This window comes from Lissotriton vulgaris, unplaced genomic scaffold, assembly GCF_964263255.1.
Source record: "Lissotriton vulgaris unplaced genomic scaffold, aLisVul1.2 SCAFFOLD_2427, whole genome shotgun sequence".
Taxonomy (NCBI): Eukaryota; Metazoa; Chordata; class Amphibia; order Caudata; family Salamandridae; genus Lissotriton; species Lissotriton vulgaris.
This window is the reverse complement of record NW_028254742.1, coordinates 206794-227820: the sequence shown is the minus strand read 5'-3', so window position 1 is coordinate 227820 and position 21027 is coordinate 206794. Positions and strand designations below refer to the sequence as shown.

At 48.2% G+C, this 21027-nt stretch overlaps 1 protein-coding gene across 1 annotated transcript in view; it reads left to right on the top strand.

The window, feature by feature from the left end:
- LOC147659423 (26S proteasome regulatory subunit 7) overlaps nucleotides 1-21027 on the top strand; it is a 122012-nt gene that overhangs the window by 32958 nt on the left and 68027 nt on the right. The window contains exon 4 of the mRNA XM_086951752.1: nucleotides 14075-14174. Coding sequence (XP_086807878.1) covers nucleotides 14075-14174 — 100 coding nt within the window. The remainder of the gene's footprint in view (nucleotides 1-14074; nucleotides 14175-21027) is intronic.

Genomic DNA, 21027 nt, shown 5'->3' with positions numbered 1-21027 from the left:
TCTCTCCCACCATGCTTAAGGGCAAGAGGCTAATCTACTCTATAGGTTTCATCTGCCCCAGTTTCCCCTCCTCCCGCCCCCCACATACAGGGAAGATCAATAGCTGAACCACACTCACCATGTCCATAGGTGATAGTTGGAGAATTTGTCCCCTTACACCCACTTTTCTTTTGCCCAAGGGCATGGGGCACATAAACATAATGCAGGTCAATGTGGGTCACAAAGGCTGCAGCGAGATTCGGGGCATAGAGAGCGGCTGGTCGGCAGACTGACTGTACGAGGACTGGTACATAGGGGCAACAGGAGACTGGGATCAGAGTTAAGGCAGGAGCCCGCTGAAGCATTAAAAGAGGCGGAGGCAACACAAGGGCTGCAGGGGTCAGCATTGTTTTTTTAAAAAAAAATTTATTTTTGGAAAACCTTTATTAGACATCATAGGCAAACAAATACGGGCCTACAACCCACCGGCCGGCCTCGAAATCGTTTAAAGCACATCAGCAAGCAATTGGGCAACTCAGCAGCATATCAAGCAAAACACGATTAATCCAAGTTACACTGTAATTAGGTGCGCCGCCGAGAGGTAGGAGAAGTGAAGGTTTAATTTTAAATTTTTAAAAGGTCCAGAGTAATAGGAGCCAAGAAGGATCAGAGTCCACACAATCCGTACCAGGACCGAAATGGGCATCAATATGCAGGAGCATCAGCGAGCGTTATCTATTAAACAAGAGGCTGGTGGCGAATAAAACAGGAGAGAAAGCGATCAAACATTATGTACACCCCAGCCACTACCCACATCGTGCCAATCCACCCCTTGACCCAAGGAAATAAGAAGAAGAAAGAGTAGAAGAAGAAGAAGAAAAATAAGGCCCATAGTAACTGAACGATCGAATAAAGAACACCCGCCACCCTACACGCATGCGAAGGCTACGGCCTACCCCCCCCTAAGCAGTGTGTCTGTCGCCCCAAGAGTACCCGAAATTCAGAAGCAAGAGAAAGAAGGAAAAGAAATCACATAAGACCGGAGGAGGGCCAAATAGATGTTCAAAACAATCAGCATTGTTACCCTCGGCCACCCATCCCCGGACCCCGACCCAGTACCTGACCAACATTTAACTCCCAAATTGTCCATTACAGTCCCAGCAAAGCAGGCAACCGGATACAGCCAAAAGAGAGAAACCTCCTCATCCTTGTCCCCTTCGATCCAGCATGTCGACGGAGTCCAGATCTAAAACAGCCATCGTTGACGGAGAAAGCGAAGGTGAGGTCCACTGCAGCGCACGATGCCAGCCACCAAAATCACTCCGCCACAGAGCCAGACGGTGAATGCCCATCCAAAAAGGGGCAACGCACAACCGCAATGCTTGAAGGGCAGCCGACAAAAACAGCAGTTGCAACTCCAGGATGGACCGGTGGGACCCGCGAGGAAGCCCCGAAGCAGTCGTGAGGCAAGGCGCCCAGACCCAAGTCCCCAGTGTCCGCCAAGGACCAAGATCTCCATACATCCCTGCAACAGTACTGGGTAGGTCGGCAGCAGCGACATCACTCTCATCCAGCACCATCAAGTCCGTCTGAGCAGGTTGGCAGTCACAGACAAGCACAGGGTGTGGCGAGGTGCACAGCACAGGGGGTTCGACATGTCCTTCCGAGGGCTCTGCATTAACAGAGCTATCCGGTTGGCATTGCAGGTCCAGGACCATGTCACGCACAGCTACACGGAGGTCTGTCAGGGCATGCATAACATCAGCAAGGCTGAGGGATGCCGCGGGATGAGAGGGAGCTGCCGTCCCATGCACCCCGGGCGCAGGATCACGTCGTAACCCTCGAGACTGGTCGCCTTCGGCCATCGCTTCAGCCGCCCACCAGTAGCCGGTCCCCAAATTTTTGCCACTCCGGGGAACACAGTATCGAGACGGTACCCTTCGCTCGGCCCCCGGCGTCAGTGCAGCACAATCCACTAGGAGCACGCCAAATGGCCGCCGAGCGCCCAGATCAAAATTGCTCCCGGTGCAGCTCTGGAAAACAAGAAGATGTCCGGAGCCGTCCACTGGCTGAGGAGAGGGTGAAGTCTATCGTCCACGGTGAGGAAACGAGTCTGGTGCGAAGGCGTGCAAGACAGGGCGGCACGCTGCAGCAGGGAAAACAATGCGGTGAGAGATCTCCGTCAGCCGACCCCGTCCTGCTACAATGTCGGCCTGGTTACAACTTGGGACGGCAGCCTCCGGAGAACAAAGACCCGGCCTCAGCACTGAAACACTGTAACAGAGACCGGGACACCTCGCCGTCTCTGCCACCAGGATCGCGCCGGGGAGAACACCGCTGGACACAGGAGCGCCTCACGGATCCAGGACGCCGACAAGTGGGCAGGATGACGTGCAGGATAATCGGCGTTTCGGGAGATGAACGAGAGGGTCGGCGGAGCCGAGGGATCAGGCGGCCATCATGGTCGCGGGCTAGGCTCCTCCCAGGGGTCTGCATTGTTGATGCAGGAGGCCACGCACAGAAAAGGTTGCAGGAGACGGGCCACATAGCGGAGGTAGGGTTTCACACTGAGAGAGTAGGTGTCACACAGGGAGGGCTGCAGGGGACACAGACAGAGGCTGCAGTGGTGCAGGTCAGGTGCAGAAGCACAGAGAGCCGCAGGGAAGCACACTGGAGTGGGGGTGTAGTCACACAGGCACTGTAGTTTACACAGGGGTACATAAAGGGGCTGCATGGTGGCCACGGGCGCAAAGACAGGGTGCAGGGTAGGCAGTGGACACAGTGTAATTGGAGGAGGGCATGAGCACTTCTGCCATCATGCCTCAACACAGATTCTAAACAAATGCTACCATCATAGCCAACACATCGACTATCATAATGTCACAGATAAAATCATGCTAACATATTATCCATCCACAGAACTAACATTATATAGCATTCCCACCGTAATATAGCCGCAAAACTAACCTATCGCACCAATACACCTTACAATACTTTTCACACAGCCAACATATGACATGCACATTACCTATTATACATCCACACAACTCACATAAAAAATTCAAAGGCCCGTCAAATTGCCTAAAAATGGGCAAAGGAAGTTAATAATGCAGAATATATTAACAGTATGTTGCCTTGAAAAGTTGTGGAATTCATTAGGTACTATTTTCTCAGGCCCACCGTACGGACTCACGAGGGACAAACATGATTTTTTGCACCTCTGGCAAAGTGGAGGAAGGCAACAGAGGAGGGAGAGGTTGACAGAGAGGCGCCTATAGCTGAAGAAATACAGCTGCAGAATAAATGACGTGGGCATTAGAGGTGTGTGTGAAGAAGCTCGAATCGGTGAAGAAGTTGGTGGTGTGAATGAGATGAGAAACGTGGTGCACTGTGTCTGGAGTGGAACTAGCAGTGGACTCAGTATAGACATGAATACAGTCTATTGAATGGTCTCCGGCTGCAGGAAAACCCAAAGTTTCAGGGGTTGCAGTATTCAGAATGCTGTGAATGCCCTCAAAGGGTTGTATTGACAAGTGGAGGATGTGAGAAGGCAGCAAACATCTTCATTTTGGGATTTCCCTCTCTGGATGTGTAGGACCTCAAGAACCTCCGCCCCATCTCCCTGCTGCCCTTCCTGGCGAAGGTCATTGAGCAAATCGCCAACATACAGCTGACCCACCACCTCGAGGACAACAACATCCTAGACCCATCGCAATCCGGATTCAGTCAGAACCACAGCACCGAGACAGCCCTCATTGCCGCCACAGACGACATCCGACGCCAACTAGACAACGGCAAAACCTCAGCCCTCATCCTCCTGGACCTGTCAGCTGCCTTTGACCCGGTCTGCCACCACACACTAAGAACATGCCTCCAAGAAGCCGGAATCCGGGAAAAAGCCCTAGACTGGACCACCTCCTTCCTCTCCGACAGAACCCAGAGGGTCTGCCTCCAACCCCACCGTTCCAAAGCTACCAACCTTGGCGTACCCCATGGCTCATCCCGACGCTGTTCAACATCTACATGGCCCCCCTCGCTCAAGTGGCCCGCCAACACGACCTGAACATCATCTCCTACGCTGACGACACCCAACTCATCCTCTCCCACACATCGCCAAAACCAATCTCCACGAGGGAATGAAGGCCCGTCACCGAGTAGATGAGGAGCACCCGTCTGAAGCTGAACTCTGACAAGATGGAAGTCCTCATCCTCTGCCCCACCCCGTCTGCCTGGGACGATTCCTGGTGGCAGACAGTGCTAGGAACAGCACCGACACCAACGGACGCAACTTGGGAGTCCTCCTCGACTCCTCCCTCTCCATGTCCAAGCAGGTCAGCGCCGTCTCAGGCGCCTGCTACAACACCCTCCGCATGCTTCGCAGGATCTACAAGTGGATCCCGATCGAAACCAGAAGAACAGTGACCCAAGCCCTCGTCAGCAGCCGGCTGGACTACGGCAACGCACTCTACGCGGGGAATCCTGACCAAACAATTACATGGACTACAACGCATCCAAAACGCCTCGGCCCGTCTGATCCTCGACCTCCCCCGACGCAGCCACATCACCCCCCCACCTCAGAGACCTTCACTGGCTCCCCATCAACAAGAGGATCACCTTCAAGCTCCTCACCCACGCTCACAAAGCACTCCACAACTTCGGACCAGTCTACCTGAACAACAGACTCAACTCCTAAACCCCGCCCACCAGCTCCGCCAGCCTCGCCCACGTCCCACGAATCCAAGGTACCACCTCTGGAGGCAGATCCTTCTCCTTCCTCGCTGCCAAGACCTGGAACACCCTCCGCACCCGCTTGCGGCAGACCCAGGACCTGCTCACCTTCAGGAAGCTCCTCAAGGCCTGGCTCTTCGAGTAGTAGCAGCAGCCACCTCTCTTCCCCCCACACCCCCTCGCTTTGAGACCCTCACGGGTAAGTAGTGCTCTTTACAAGTTCTGTGATTGATTGATAGATTGTAGGGAGATGGTTGGAAGTCATGGAAGTCATTCTCACCACGGATTCATTTGACTAATCTGCACTGCTTGCGCAGAGTGCTTGCTGCCCGAAGGACTAAATCATCTGTATTCCAAAGCCTGCATCATCCACAGCTCACTTATGGTAATCTTGTGTGGTCCAAGGTGGCACAAAGCAGTTTTGAAGAACCTGTTGAACAATAACCTCTAATGTGCATACCTGAGTATCTTCCACATCCCAGATATTTGCGATGACCTAAGCCACATGGTGGCATTAGATGGATGGGCAGAAGAACTGTTAACAATGGACATCTCTGCAATGGTTCGGAATCAAGCCAGACTGCAGATGTGCTACAATAATAACATTAGCATCTTTTCCCATTCAGAGACCGCAAGCTTTTTTTTTTTTATAAAGGAGAGAAGTAGGAAATACTTAAAGGCTGAAGATGCTGGCGTAATGAACCATAGTTGATTGCGTAGTGTTACTTTAGCATGGGTAGAGTACACTAGTGCTGCATTTATATGGTATTGTATTCTATTTACAGCATTTATATAACCCCTCTGTTTGGCTCTAAAGTGCTTGCCTGCATGGTGTAGGAAGCTGGCTCCATATATAGTAGAACAAAATGAGGCACACAGTGTAAATGGACCCGGTAACCCTTTTTAGGTCGAGCAGACCTTACTCTCAATGCGTGAGCATTGAGAGTGTCTGCTTCAGACCTTTTGCCGCCCGTATGGGGAATGAGTTGGGAATGAGGACACCAATCTGTTACGAGCTGCGTTTTTCCTCGCGGGAGCGCGCGTCTGATACCTGCGCATGCGCGGTGCAAGCCCTGGCTCTCACACAGACACAGGCAGCCCCCACCCCTCTGCATGCACGCACGCACACACACAGGCGCAAGCCCTCGCTCACACACAGACACAGGCAGCCCCCACCCCTCTGCATGCACGCACACACACACAGGCGCGCGCATGCACACGCAGGCACACTATCCCCTGCCTCGCATTCTCTCAATCACACACAGTCACGCATGCGCACACACATGCACACACACACGCACGCACACACGCATACACACAGGCCTTCACATTAGCCCTGGACCCCCTCCCCTCCCACTCACCGGGCTCTTTCGGCGTGTTTCGTGTCTCCTCTGCAGCGCTGGTCGGAGTCGGCCGGCTTCACTGCTTCCTCGGCGGCGGCGGGCGGAACTTCCTGCTGGATTGCAGGCCCCGCCCCCGTCTCGGCCAAAAGTGCCTGACTTCCGGTTTACACGGAGCAGGGCTGCGGCGGTGATTTCGAATGCTCATTAAGTTATTGAATCTTTTTTTTTTACTGCTTTTAACATAAAAATGCGGGCCAAGCCAATAAAATATAGTCTTGTGACTACCCTGCGCTTGTTTCTGTTTGTATTTCAAAACTAATATATGCGAGAAACTGTGATATTCAACAAAGAAGACATGTAAAGTTATAGCAGAAATGAAGTCAGTTGGTTTCGCAGTGTCTATATTTCTTTTACATTTGCTAGATTAAACAGCTCTTTTTCTTGGGCATCACTCAGTGGTAACATCGTGTCTCAGCTCACTTCATAACCCCTGGAAAGATTTATGTCAGATGGGAGCGAAGTCCCCATGTTGCAGCCGGAGACAGATTGTGTAGAACTTCCCAGTGCTTGCCTATAGTGGTGCCCTTAGCCCTTATCAGAAAGCAACAGAAAATGTGTGGAGGAAGCGGAGCCTGGCTGCTTGTTATAGCGGACACAGACATCTGGAAGATACCTGTGATGGCTTCAGATCTCTGATCCCTGCCTCTACCCTGGACACCACCTGTTACTGTATTTGACGGAAGGATACATGTGCTGTGCCATCTTCTGTGTGTGTGTGCGCCAGAAGCTTGCACCACACCGTGTTAAAAAAGAGAATCATGCAATTAAATGGAAAATAAAAACTAGCTGCAATTTCATTACAAAGCAAAGTGGATTGCCTGAGTGAGAAGCGGTCAGGCTGTACAAGATCCTACAAGGGGAGAAAAACGGGAGTCCTCTTTATTGCTTTATGATTGATTTTTCTGTGTGACTTGCATGTATAAACCCAGGTTAAGCAGCGTTTCCGAATCCCCGAAGGAGCACAAATGAAAGGGGCGGGCGATAGGAGGGTATCTGAAACCTCCAAAGAGGGCGCGCACAGCTCTTTGCATATAGGTAAGGAGAATTGTTCGAATGTAGGAATAGATAAAAAAGTAATATGTTGAGAGCAAATATGCGGCTACATAAATTTGTATTCAAGTTTGTGTGTCTCTAATGTCAGCCATGCATAGTGATCAATTTGCGACTGTTTACTTCTCATCCTAACATTAATAGTTTTTTAATCATGAACCTTGTATTAAGAGTTGGCCTATGTTCGAATGTGAAGGCAATTTGACAGGGGTTGGGATCGGGCACATGGGTCAGTGGCAACAGGAAACAGAGGAGTGAAAACATAAGCACTCATGAAAGCAGGGCTGATGTCCAGCCTCGTGAATCTCGTGCTTAACTTCCCTCTCAGTAAACTCGGGGAGTACCTCACTAAGGCTACTCCACGGGAAACCTCTGTCTCTCCGTGTTTTAGGGGGGGGTGGGTGAGGACGTGTAACTTGTTTCCTTCAAAGGAAGGGTCTCAGGGCCAACAGATACTTGGATGTAAATCTCTTCAGTTATATCTTTTACTTTCTCTCCATGCCCTATCTCTTTCCCGCACTCTCTTTTACGCTTTTTCATTGTCTTATACAATCTTTCTTTTATGACCTAACAAGATGTTCTCTGACTCTCGCTGTATCTATTATACTCTCCCTTTGCCTTGTGTTTCTCCCATTCTCTAGTATTTTTCTCTTTCTCTCACTCCTCCTCTTTTCCTTCTAAGTCTCTCTCATTCTTTGCCTTTGTTATCTCCCCCTCTCTCCATTCATCCTTTCTTTTTCACTCATTTTCTTTGCCCCTCATTCTCTATCAATCAATCTTACGTGTTCACCCTCTCTGTCCCTCTTCAGCATTCCCTCTCTCTCTCTCTCTGTTCTCTCTCGCTTTCTTCTGTTTCTAACTCATCTTCTGTTTTTCCGTCCCTCTTTATTACACGTTTTCTCTTCCTCTGTCCTTCCCAAGCTCTCAGTCACTGTATGAAGTCTCTCTTACACTGTCCATTCATCCATCCATCATCCATCCAGCCAGCCAGCCACGCCACACAATTTCACTCTACCGAATACAACACACACTCCACACAATACCACTCAGTGCCACATAATTACACACCACATAATTAAACTGCACTCAATGCAACATTCTCTCCAAATACAACTCAGTACCACATAATTACACTCCACATAATTACACTGCACTCCATGAAACATACACTCCAAATCCCACTCAGTGCCACATAATTACACGCCACATAATTACACAGCACTCAATGCAACATACATTCCAAATTCCACTCAGTGCCACATAATTACACACCACATAATTACACTGCACTCAATGCCACATACACTCCAAATACCACTCTGTGCCACATAATTACACGCCATATCATTACATTGCAATCAATGCAACATACATTCCAAATACCACTCAGTGTCACATAAATACACGCCACATAATTACACTGCATTCAATGCAACATACACTCCAAATACCACTCAGTGCCACATAATTACACGCCACATAATTTCACTGCACTCAATGCAACCTACACTCCAAATACCACTCAGTGCCACATAATTACATGCCACATAATTACATAGCATGCAATTCAACACACACTCCAAATACCACTCAGTGCCACATAATTACACACCACATAATTACACTGCACTCAATGCAACATACACTCCAAATATCACTCAGTGTCACATAGTTATATGCAACATAATGACACTGCACTCTATGCACATACACTCCAAATACCACTCAGTGCCACATAATTACACACTACATAATTACACTCTACTGAATGCAACACACACTCCACACAATATTAGTCAGTGTCTCATAATTATATGCTACATAATTACACTGCACTCAATGCAACATACACTCCGAACAATACCACTCAGTGCCACATAATTACACGCCACACTATTACACTCTACTAAATACAACATGCACTCCTCATAATACCAGTCAGTGCCACATAACTACATGCAACATAATTACACTCTACTCAATGCAACATAAATACACTCCGTATAATACCACACAGTGCCACATAATTATATGCTACATACTAACACTGCACTCAATGCAACATACACTCCAAATACCACTCAGTGCCACATAATTACACTGCACAAAATTACACTCTACTGAATACAACATACACTCCCCAGATTACCACTCAGTGCCACATAATTACACGCCACATAACTACACTCTTCTCAATGCAACGTAAATACACTCCACATAATACCACTCAGTGCCATATAATTTCACACCTCATACTTACTCTACTCAATGCAACATAAATAACGTTATCTGTCTATCTATCGCCATCACTCTATCTATCTGTCTATCTATCTAATGCCCTCCCTCTATCGATCGCCCTCCCTCTATCTATCACCCTCCCTCTATCTAGCGCATCACCATAGCATCACTCAGCACCACCACAGCATCACTCAGCACCACCACAGCATCACTCAGGGGCACCACAACCTCACTATGCGCTACCACAGCATCACTGAACGCCACAGCATCACTCGTCGCCACCACAACATCACTCTGCGCCACCACAGCATCAATCTGTGCAACTATTCAACAACAACTGGTTCAAATATGTCCTCTCAATGTTTCAAGCTTTATTACAAATGTCACAAAAAAATGTTAATATTTCACTTCTGTTCTTGGATTTTCGTCACAATAAAATACAATGAACATAATCTTCAGAAAAGTCATTTACAAAAGCTATTGCCATTATAAATTACAATAACATTTAGTTAAGTATTAAAAAAATAAAAGCCATTTTTATTTGTAATATCAATACATCTAAGTCACGTAAATACAACACATATTGCATTACAAATGCTATAGGTTTCACATTTGCGAAAAGTTAAAACTATTGGCATTGTAAATAGCAAAGCTATTAATTTCGCTATTTTCAAAACCAACAAGTAAATAAATAATTTGTCATTTACAATACCAATAGCTCAAACTTTCCTAATGCGAGACCTATTGCATTGCAAATGCTTGTTGGTTTACAGAGGCAAAAATGATAACGCCAAATGCTCTCTTGTGGTAATGTGGTTGAACAGTTTAGGCTTATGAGAGGGTAGTGCTAAGCATTTGTTTTACTCACAGAGGCAATAAATGACAGACACTCAAGAATAAAATCGCTTACAAGTACTTTTTTTAAATATTGAATTTCACAGGCAAGTAAACAGTTCAGTTAAATGCGTCTTTAAGCAGCAATGCTTCCCTATGGCAGAAAAGGCATATGTTGCATACAGTTATGCACAGTCCGTTCCTGGTTGGTTTCCTTTAGGAGTTAAGAGAGCAAAGGCCCAAAGTACCTCCAGCAGCTACTTATTACCTGCCCTGGGATGTCAAGGTGCAGAGGTGCTGGTCTGATTTGCAGCTGTCCATGCTGAGCCAGTGAAATGGGGGGGTCCCTAGAAACAAGTTGCAGAGTGGGACTTGGAGACAAGTCCTGGAGCTTCCATGGGGGGGAGCTCAGGTCAAAGGGGCCCTGAGAAGAAAGGGGCACAGGCGGTTCGTACCCGGACTGGGTCGCTCGGGTGCAGAGTGGAAAGGTTGGCTGTGATCTGTGTGTCCTAGGGCCTTGTGGTTGTCAGTCTCGCCAGTTGAGGAAGCAAAATTTATAAAGCTGGACTACTCTGAAGGTGGGTCTCTGCAGTGCTGACATTCCTCGACAGTTGCTCGGTCTCTGTGTAGTTGGAGTCTGGATTGGACTCTTACGGGCTCTGTTTGCTCAAAGGGTTCCAGTACCCCAGGTATTGATCCTGTGTGGCTCCCCTTCGGTCATTTCTGGAGTCCTCCCATCTTCCAAGGGGGTCAGATGCGTCCGGCTGCCCGAGGAGCAGCAACTCGGTGACCCAAACTTTGCCTCTTTGGTGCCTGTGGACTACAGGGGAGTAGCTCATTTACTCCAGCGTAGCTTACTGGTAATTTGTGAAGGGCTGGTAGTCTCCTGGAGTTCTCGGAAGCTGTTCAGCTGCAGAACTAGCCACTGATTATGATTGTCGAGACTGGTGCAGGCAGAGTTGGGCACCAAAAGTCCACAGCAGATCTTCAGGTCGCTGGCTTTGTTTTTGTCCTCTTCTGGAGCTGTCTGATCTAAGTTCCTGGTGTCAGGGGTGCCACCTAAATACTAAATTTGGGGGAGTTAAAGGAAGTGACAGGTAGTAGCCAATGGTCCACTTACCGTTAAGGTGATTACACCCTGTGTATGACCACTTCCTGTGGGAAGTGGGCATATCCCTGCCCAGAGAGTCTAATTCCATTGAAACTAATATGGCGATATTCTACAATTCGTGTTCAGGTAGCCCACCTTAAGGTTGGAACTAGCCTGAGGCAGGAACACGCCTCCTGACTAGCTAATTTTCCCATCTGTCCTGGTGCCAAATGGGCACGGGGCATGGGGTGGCATTAGTCTTGTCTGGGCTCTCATATCAAAGGTGGCAGTGGCCTTTGAAGCCTCCTGCCTTGATATGCTGATCACTTAGTCATCCTACTTGAAGGAGGTGACACCACCTCTGGCGGGAGCAAGCATTATATCTGCCCTCGGAGAGCTCTCACCTGCAAAGGAGGGTGGGGTGGGGGGTGTCGTCATAAACTGGTCTGTGGTAGCAGACTGGTCTACACCAGTCAGCCAGTATACTAGTAGTCCCTAGGTTTTCAGGGGCACTTCTGAGGTGCCCTCTGGTTGCATGTATTAATAAATAAGTGTGGGTTTATCAGTACGAGATGTTTGATACCAAACTTCTCTAGTTTCAGTGAAGTCATCATGTAGCTTAGACATCACAGGGGCATATCTGCTTGCAGATATGTCCACACTTAGTATTGTGCACTCTGCCTTAGGGCTGTAAGGCCTGCTCGAGGGGTAGCTTACCTGTACGGCAAGCAGTGCCTGCAGGTATGGAATAAAGGAGGTATGCCATGTCTTGTCTTGATTTTTGTCTGCACCATGGCACGCTGCCTGCAATGGAAGTTTGCATGTTGGTGCTGAGGGGTCCCTTAGGATGGCACAATACATGCTGCAGCCTTTAGGACCCCTCTTTAGCCTCCTTTCCCTAGACACCAGGGGTACCATTTGCTAGGGATTTACACGGGGTGCTAAATGTATTTCCAACTGTGGGAACAATTGTACATTTTTGGGTAAAGAGATCTGACCCTGGGGACCTGGATAGCATGAATACATTGCATTTCTGGGGCAGATACCAGGCAAATAGTGGGGGTGACCATGTCAAAAAGGGGCACTTCCCTACACAAGGGCAGCACACTACGCCACGAAGGGTGTTGTGTGGCTGGAAGGGTGTTGTATTTGTTTCTGACCATATGAGGGAACTGTTTCCATGTCATGTGTGATGCCCAATGACGTCCATTGTCATGTTAAAGGATGCATGGCTTAGCAGAGCAGTGAATGAAGAGGGGTGAAAGAAAAACTCAGTTTATAGTTTTTAGTAAGCTATCACTTCTGCAGGTCTATTTATGATATTTCTTATGATAACAGTCTAATTATGTGGTAACCTCACCAGATTGTTCACACTGGTAGTTTATATAACGTTTTTGGTCCTGAGCAGGCATGATTTGAGCGGGAAATGGTGCTTTATTTTACTATCATCCTAAGTCTGAATGTCATTGTGAGATGTGAAGAAACAATTATATCATAGATTGTAGCCAGTTAGGACCTGCAGTGGAAGACTATATTAGAGTCAGATTGGTGAGCAGTGACATATATCTTCTGTTATTCCATGCATGTTCAACTGGTGATAGCAGCCTTACTGGCTGGTGCATTACTGGGTGATGTGCAAGACCTGTAGCAGATGTATTTTTACTAAGTGTAAGGGGATTTCGTTATAGTTGGCAGCAGGTGAGGTTGAATGATTTAATTAGTTTAGTAAGGGGGCTAGGTGGATGTTGAATAACAGGGGGGATATGATGGACCTCTAGGGACAGCAAAGTGTTGTTTTAGGAGCTGTTGTGAAAAGTAGTAGGTAAACTACACTTTCTCTGAGGTAAGAAGCAATCAATTTTAAAGGATTTTCACTTATCTCTAGATGAAGTATTTGTAGTAGTGTGTAGTCAAGCACAGCAGATAAATCAAGAAACAATAGGGTGTCTACTCTGTTTTTGTCCACTGTTGGTTTTAGCTCCTCCCAAATGGATGTGATCGCTGACTCTTACCTCTGTCTGGTCTGAAGCCAGGCAGTTTTTACATGCTGTGTCGTGATATGTCCATCCTATTCCTCCTCCCCCTTCTATCCTGGGTTCCCAACCTCCCACCGTAGTTCTGGAGAAGCTGCCATTCATTTTAAGTACACAGATAATAATTAAGGTGTTCTGCTTTTGAATCTTTGCTTTATGACACCAGGAGGTATCTATGTTTACCAATGTAATGATTTGTGCTTTTTTCTACTATCCTGTCAGCGTTTATGTTCCAATAAATTCTGCTGAAAATAAATCCATTTAGACGTGTCATTTATAGGTACTAGTGTCCTGACCAACCTATTAATGAGCTACCCTGTGCTTTGAGAAATGTGAAACCACTTTTTTTCGCATGTCTGACAGTATAAAAGGTTTTTCAACTCCAATATAACCATTCAAGATGAGTTATAGGCACCTGCCTTCAGAAAGCAAATGATAGCAGAACCTAGGTTAACTGCTAAATGAGAATGTTACTCAGATGGTACAGCACAATTGAGAAGCCAATATTACTTGTTACCCTGGCAGCTGTATATAGTTTATATTCTATTTTTTGTAAGGGCATATTTCTTGGGATAACAAGTTTGATTATGCTCCCATCCCAGAAAATTCATTTGAATACTTATGTGTATTTTGTTGGTGTGGTTATTTGTAGGAACAAGTGGCTGTGTTCTTTCTGTTACAGTACTTTGCTTACATTGTTGTCGCTTTTCTGTTTTAAGGAATTAAGGAGTCTGACACAGGGCTGGCACCACCAGCACTCTGGGATTTGGCTGCAGATAAGCAGACACTTCAAAGTGAGCAGCCATTGCAAGTAGCAAGGTAAGCAAATGAGAAATGTTCTGTGGTGTGCACCATCATCTCATCCCCATGGCAATTCTCGCGGAATGTGAACCCTTTTGCTTGACCCATGTCTTCTCTGAGGTGGATACATGAAAATAAAGAAACCAATAACGAGGACAATTAAAAAAAAAAAAAGCTATAACATTTATTATTGTGGTGAAAAATAAGCATTTCTTTTCTTGGAATAAAAGGGGAAAGGGTTATTAGTGGGGATTGTGTGTTATGTAGTAGGCCACTTTTTTGGTTAGGGGTTTTATGCAGTTTCATTATTTGACTGTGTCTCATAATGGCTTCTTCATCATTGCTAATAGAATGATAAATGGTATTTGGGTCATGGGGGGCAGAGCTTGCTCACAACGAAGATGGCCACTTGAGCAGAGAGCTCAGCGTCGCCATTGCGTAATCCTTCAAGAATCCGGCATCTGCGCAATTGATACGGCTTGACTGGAGCCGTTCCCAGTTCCGGAAGGGCTTGGGATTGAAAGAAGCTGTCTCGGGGCCCTGAACTTCCCCGGACTATCAAGCGGGCTGCCTCTGCCTGTAAAGGTCCTGCATAAAGCCGCGATTCCTGGGCTGGCGTGACCGGGATGAGGCTGCCCGAGACCCTGCGGCTACACTGTCTCCGGCGATTCTGGTGTCGGAGCGGAGGCCTTTTGAGTGGCCGGTGCTGGCAGCGACTGCGGTGAGCCCTGCCCCTTGGATAGCGGAGCAACAAGAACAGCCTGTGGCTCGCAGAGCCGGAAGAGCACGGGAGGCCCTGGTGCGCTGAGCGGCGGGGCCGGCGTGGGACTACCACCGAGAGCTGGTGAGGACGGAGGCATTCCTTGGTGGCAAAGACCCGGCAACGCAGCTGGTTTGCTGCGTTCACCTGAGGCACTCTCAAGGGGAGTGAAAACTGCATGCGTTCCCTGGTTGCAGAGCTGAGCGACGGGCCTCCGTTCGTTGTGAAAGTGCGGCAGGCGAGGTCTGCCATCTTGAAGCCTTAAGGTACGAGGGACTCCCTGCCATATGGCATGGTTTCAATTGCAAACTAGAGCAATCTCTGTCTGGGGGCGGTGTTGAACTTGAAAGAGCGTGGAGCACCGTGAATTACCCTACTCCCGCAGTCGCCAGTGGCAAGTGTAGGAGAGTGAGCATCAGGATTGGACCCACTACCAAAACAGAGTCTGAGGGAGAGCCCGAAAGACTGTGGCGCCATCTTGTGTGGAGCACAGCGGGCCGGTGCTTACTGTTGCCACGCCTGGTGGTATTGATTAAGTAATGGCCTCTCGTTGCACCTCCTGGTAGGGGCCATTCAACACGAGCTGCACTGTTTCCCCTGCTGTGTGCCACTGTGCAAGAAGAGACCGAGGGAAGCAATATCCCCGGATTAAGCCACAGGGAGGTACCAATTGCGGCAGAGGCTAGCAGAAGGTGCCCTTTTGGAGCAGAGGTTCTACCACGGACAGGTTGAGGCTGGTCTGCGTGGCAATGGCTACCTTCCTGGGTGGTTGGTGTATTTAGATCTAGACTATTGCTGCAGATCGGCCACGATGGGCAGAGTGGATAAGACTCCGCCTATACTACCATTTGATCAAAGGATGACTAAGGTGCGGGACAATGCTACTGAAGATGGGGACAATGCGTAGGAACTGCCCCAAGAGGAGGCAGACTGTGACGTCCGCACTAGGCTGGCTGCAATGGATAAAGGCTTGCAGAGAAGCCTCTCTGTTCTGGACACTAAAATGGACTCCTCTACAACACAAGGGGGCCCCTGAAGGCGGATGGCAGGCAGGTTGGACAGGGGAATGAGCCAAAACAACAGTCTAGAAAGACACAAGCTGCCTGGTAACTGATACAAAGGTGCTAACAAAGTCACTAATACTATAAAGCATCGCTATGCAAACAGAGAAACAAATTAAAAAAACAAAAAATAAGGAAAATATATATTTTTTATTATTTATATTTGATCAAAATTCATAGACATGTGACATGATACCATATCAACATACAAAGATATATATATAAGGTCCCACATTTATACACTCAATACACACCTACACACACAATTACATACATGCTCATACATTCTCCACATGCAAGGAAATTCATAATTTGTGGTGCAATCAAAATTCTAATTTGTTCATATTCATGATACATATTACAATAGTAGACATCAAATAATCAGTAATCATTATTGTGCCTTCTTGTTATAGAAGGTGGAAACTAAACAGACTCACGAGATTCTCCAGCGCCAACGCGCATTTCGGTGTCTAACCCAATGTGGGTCACAACTTCATCAGTGCGGTCAATTCAAATGTAGGACCCAATAAGAGATGCTTCTGAACAGGGGGCATCTAGGTATGCCAGTGAAGGGATCGGTTGGCGAATAGCTCAACATACAAGGTCAGAAACTTTAAATGGATACAGCTGAGGGATAGGTATACAAGACGGTCCTCTGACCCAGTTTGAATAGAGGTTCAGCTACAGGGAGGTGAAAAAAATGAATTCAATCTCCAAGAGGAAAGCACTCCATGGCGCGTGGTCAGGAAAATGCACAACACATCCACTAAGGGGATTTTCAAACGCGGGGGCCACAGTCCTCCTGCCGCGTGCAGGTAATTAAACTCCTGCTTGCTGCCAAATCAGCCGAGACTACTAAAATAGACTCCCTCTAATACCAGAGGGACAGAATGACAGAGAGAATGGACAAACATGCAGAAAGGTTGGATATGACTGAGTGCTGGGTAACGGAGATAGAGGAAGCACAGACAACGATGGGCACTGAACACAAGCAACTAAGAAGGGTGATGCAAGTTTTACCGGATAAGACAGAGGACCTTGAAGCGCGTTCCCATCGCTGCAACTTAAGGATCACGGGCCTTCCGGAATCGACCCAGACCGGCAACATGGAAAAATCTGTTGAGAAATTATTAGTAACACTACTCAGAAGTGAAACGTTTTCTCCCATATCTGTGGTAGAGAGAGCACACCGCTCTCTGTGCCCTCGCCCAACCCCTAGTGATCCCTCAAGGCAGATATTTGCGAAGCTGCTGAATTATCGTGACAAAGATTCAGCGTTGAAGGTAGCCAGGGAATAACAGACATTACAGGTATGAGGGATCCACTATAGCTTTATTCCCAGACTTTACTATAAGAGTACAAGAGGCGCACAGACAGTTTGCTCCACTGAAGCAGCAACTAAGAGATCAAAACATAGACTATGCCATGCTATACCCGGCTATACTCCGTGCCAATAGGCAGGGCCATTCACAAACCTTCAAAGATCCAAAAGTCCTACAGAAAGCCCTGATGGTATGGTCTAAAGAGAAGTGTTGCAGCCCGGAGCGAGGTTCCTTGGAGGGAGCGGAAGGTGGACGACTAGACGAACAGGACTGGACTCTGGACTACTCTAGTTACAGATAAGAATGCAGTTCTGGGGAGGTCCGGGGTGCCATACATGAGAATTCATGTAGTTGCTTGGAAGGAACATGATTGAATGCGATACTGACGATTGAAGAGCATCCCGTGATCAATTGTGATATGGTGTTCGCTACGGAGGGGTCAGCTCTTGGTGTGAGTTTGTTTACAATGCTTTTGACTTAATAGATATTCAGATGTGGGGGCGGGGATGTTCTTTTTGAAGATGCACTAAATTTGTTTGGTGAGCGGAGAGGATACCTAGTCAGGTTTGGACGTACTATCCTGCTAAGTGAGCAACATCCACCCACGAGTGAAACACACTTGGGGAATTGCACAGTTGGGGGGTTCTCTTGGTTTGATTTTAAGTAGGTTTCAATTGCTGAACTTTCAGATGGAAAAAAGGGTATGTTTGATGGTATTTCGCTGAGGCACAGTAGGCACAAGCCTAGCATGGGTGGAGTGTGGGTGGGGATGGAGACTCAGAAAGCATGACAATTTTCCTGTTCAGTGCATTTTCATGCATGGTGATTGCACAGTTTGTATGTTCTAGCGGCAGGTACAGTGAGACAGACAACACGCCCACAAGACAGACCACAGTAGGTCCAATAGTGATGCGACTCATGGTAGACTTCGAGCACTCGCATGTAATGTGAGGGGTCGTAATGACCACAGAAAGCTACTTAAGGTCCTAGCCTACCTGACGAGACATGACATTGACATTGCACTACTGCAAAAGACACACCTTGCCCTTAATAGTCCCATGTTTCGCAGCAGGATATTGCAAGGAAAACTACATGCAGCAGGTTTTACCACACATGCGCAGGGAGTGCTTACATGGGTTAACCCCAGGTCAATTCTCAAACTCGAACCATTAGACGCAGACAAGGATAGCGATTTGTGATAACTCGGTGTAGGGGAAAGAGAACAGACCTACTTATAGTTAATATATACGACCCGAATTTTGATAATACCAACTTCTACGCTGTATTGTCAGAAAAGGTCTGTATTTGCGGGGAGGTGCAAAAGCTTTGGGGTGGAGACCTCAATTTAGTTATGAACCCACGGAAGGATAAATCAGGGATGGGGGCGTGGGGGCGGTGAGACACATCACGGCAGTTGCCCGAACTGTGATAGATGTAATGTGTGAGAAAGTGCCATCTTTCTTGCATAGGTATGCCCCCACTTTTTAGGTTTCGCTGGGGAACGGAGCCTTTAGGCTCCGCCTCCAGAGAAATCTCTTGATTACAGTAAGGACTCTGGAATACGCCCCCCTGTCCCATTGGCTAGCTCCATAAATGGAGGCTAGCCATTGGAAAAGAGAGGCGTCCGTCATGGCCGGAGGAGACTCGGGGGCGTTCCCGAGATTCTTTGGCTTTTGGCGACGTCACGCGACGCCGGGAACGCCCCCGAATCTGGTCCGGCCGGGCCGTGCTTGCTGCTGTCCTGCCTTCTTCCGTGTCCCTCCTCCCGCCGTCCCCCCTCCCCCCTCCTCGCTGTCCTGTGCACGTTTCCCGCCGTCCGTTCCTCTCCCCCGCCTCCCGAGCCGCAGCTGATCCCGATCCGCTCTCCCCGCCTCCCTCTCCCCTCCCACAGCAGATCCCCGCCTCCCTCTCCCCTCCCACAGCAGATCCCCGCCTCCCGAGCCGAGCCGCAGCTGATCCCGATGTTTCGGAAGATAGAAATTACATCCCGTAAAATGTGTGCAAGCGGAAGAAGTCCAGGTGAGTGCCCGTTCCTGCTTCCCGCTGTCTGTGTGCCGGTCCCGCCCCCCCCCCTCTTCCCGCTGTCCGTGTGTGGTTCCCGCCCCCCCCTCCCGTTGTCCGTGTGCGGTTCCCGCACCAATGTGATCGTGGGATAACCAATCCATCTTGTGACTACAGACTGCCTATGCATTATTTACAAAATAATTGGGAAACAGTGTCAGCAGAAGTTTTAATCTGTAAACACGGGCGGGTGTGAATTGGCCGCATGTGAGGGCTGCGCTTTAAAGCAGTGTGTAAAGCCCGCTCTGTACCGAAGGCTCTTCGAGTAGTGCTTTGCGCTGCCAGCATGGGACAGAGTGTGCTGCTAGGGTTTGTGGTCCTGGGCTTGATTTATGAGGGATTCTGCGCCAGGAAGGTTTCGTAGGCACGTTGGGGTAATCTGTCCGTGGATGAGAGAATTCAGGAGCCCGCACACGATTCAGTCAGTAGACGCCTGTGAACACAAAGCTTCAGCGCACCCTGGGATAGATTTCCTCTTCCCCTGCTCTCGGAGTCTTGTCTTTGTTAATTAAGTAACACGTTAATGAGCCTACACGTTGCTGCGCTCTGTGTCCCTAGGACCGGTTTTCTCGAATGGACTCATTGCTTGTAGCTGGATAAGTGGCTGGAGGCAGCAAGATTAGATCTTTAATACCTTGTTGAGCCAAATCCTCGGAGAGTAGACCATGTTTAATACCTGTATTAAACTGACGCCCAGCCTGGCACAAAGACAGTTCAATGTGCTGTTGTGAAATTCTTGTACATACATATTCATGTAATAACGTCAGCAACAAATCATGTGTGCTTGATTTCCCATTGCAGAATTCAGAAATAACTTCAAAAAGTATTTGCACGGGGGCGTGGCTACCGGCCGAGCGAAATGGCCACCTGTTAGCTGAGCTCTGTGACTGGGAGTCACCTTTCCCTAAAATCCGTCCACTTATCCGAAACTTAGCAGGCACAACTGCTGATAATTCAAAGCGGGAGAACTTCCGATTTCTGTAACGCTGCTCCGGACGTTTCTACTCCCAAAACTCACGCCGTACTGCCAAGGAGAAAATTGCGGCCTGCTGACAACGCTGAAGCCGGGAACTCAATTTATCGGCAGCCGGGGGCCTAACTGACCTGACCGGAACTGCCTGACACGGCCGAGTTGCTAAGGCGGAAAGCACAGACCGGACCGGCTACATACGCGACCAGCCTAAGAGGTGAGGGCTAAGGCTCCTGTGGACAGAACGGTGATAATAGTCACGTTTTAACTCATGCACGCACTTCACTTACAAAGGTTTATGAGATGCCAGCAGCAGACTGGTTCTGCAAGAAAATGTGAAAATGTGAATCCAATTCATATTTAAAGGCCGGTAAGGTAGCCTGTGTGGTGAGTGCGCCGGTGTCAGGATTCTGATACAACCAGCAGCTCATTGGTTCCAATCCCGCAAGGGTCGAATTTGCCTTTCCTGCCACTTCCCCGGGAAATAGCGTAAGCTGTTACACAAACCTCTGCGTAGCAGCACGACTGCAGCACAGTGCTGTATGAACACATCACATTCTAATCTAGACTGACACGTGAGATATTTCAATAGTTCTAGCAGCATGTAAGAGTCCATGAATGGGAACAGAATTAGAAACTTGGTCTATTTATACAATTTTATGTATAGCAGACATACAACACCTGTGCATTGTGAGAA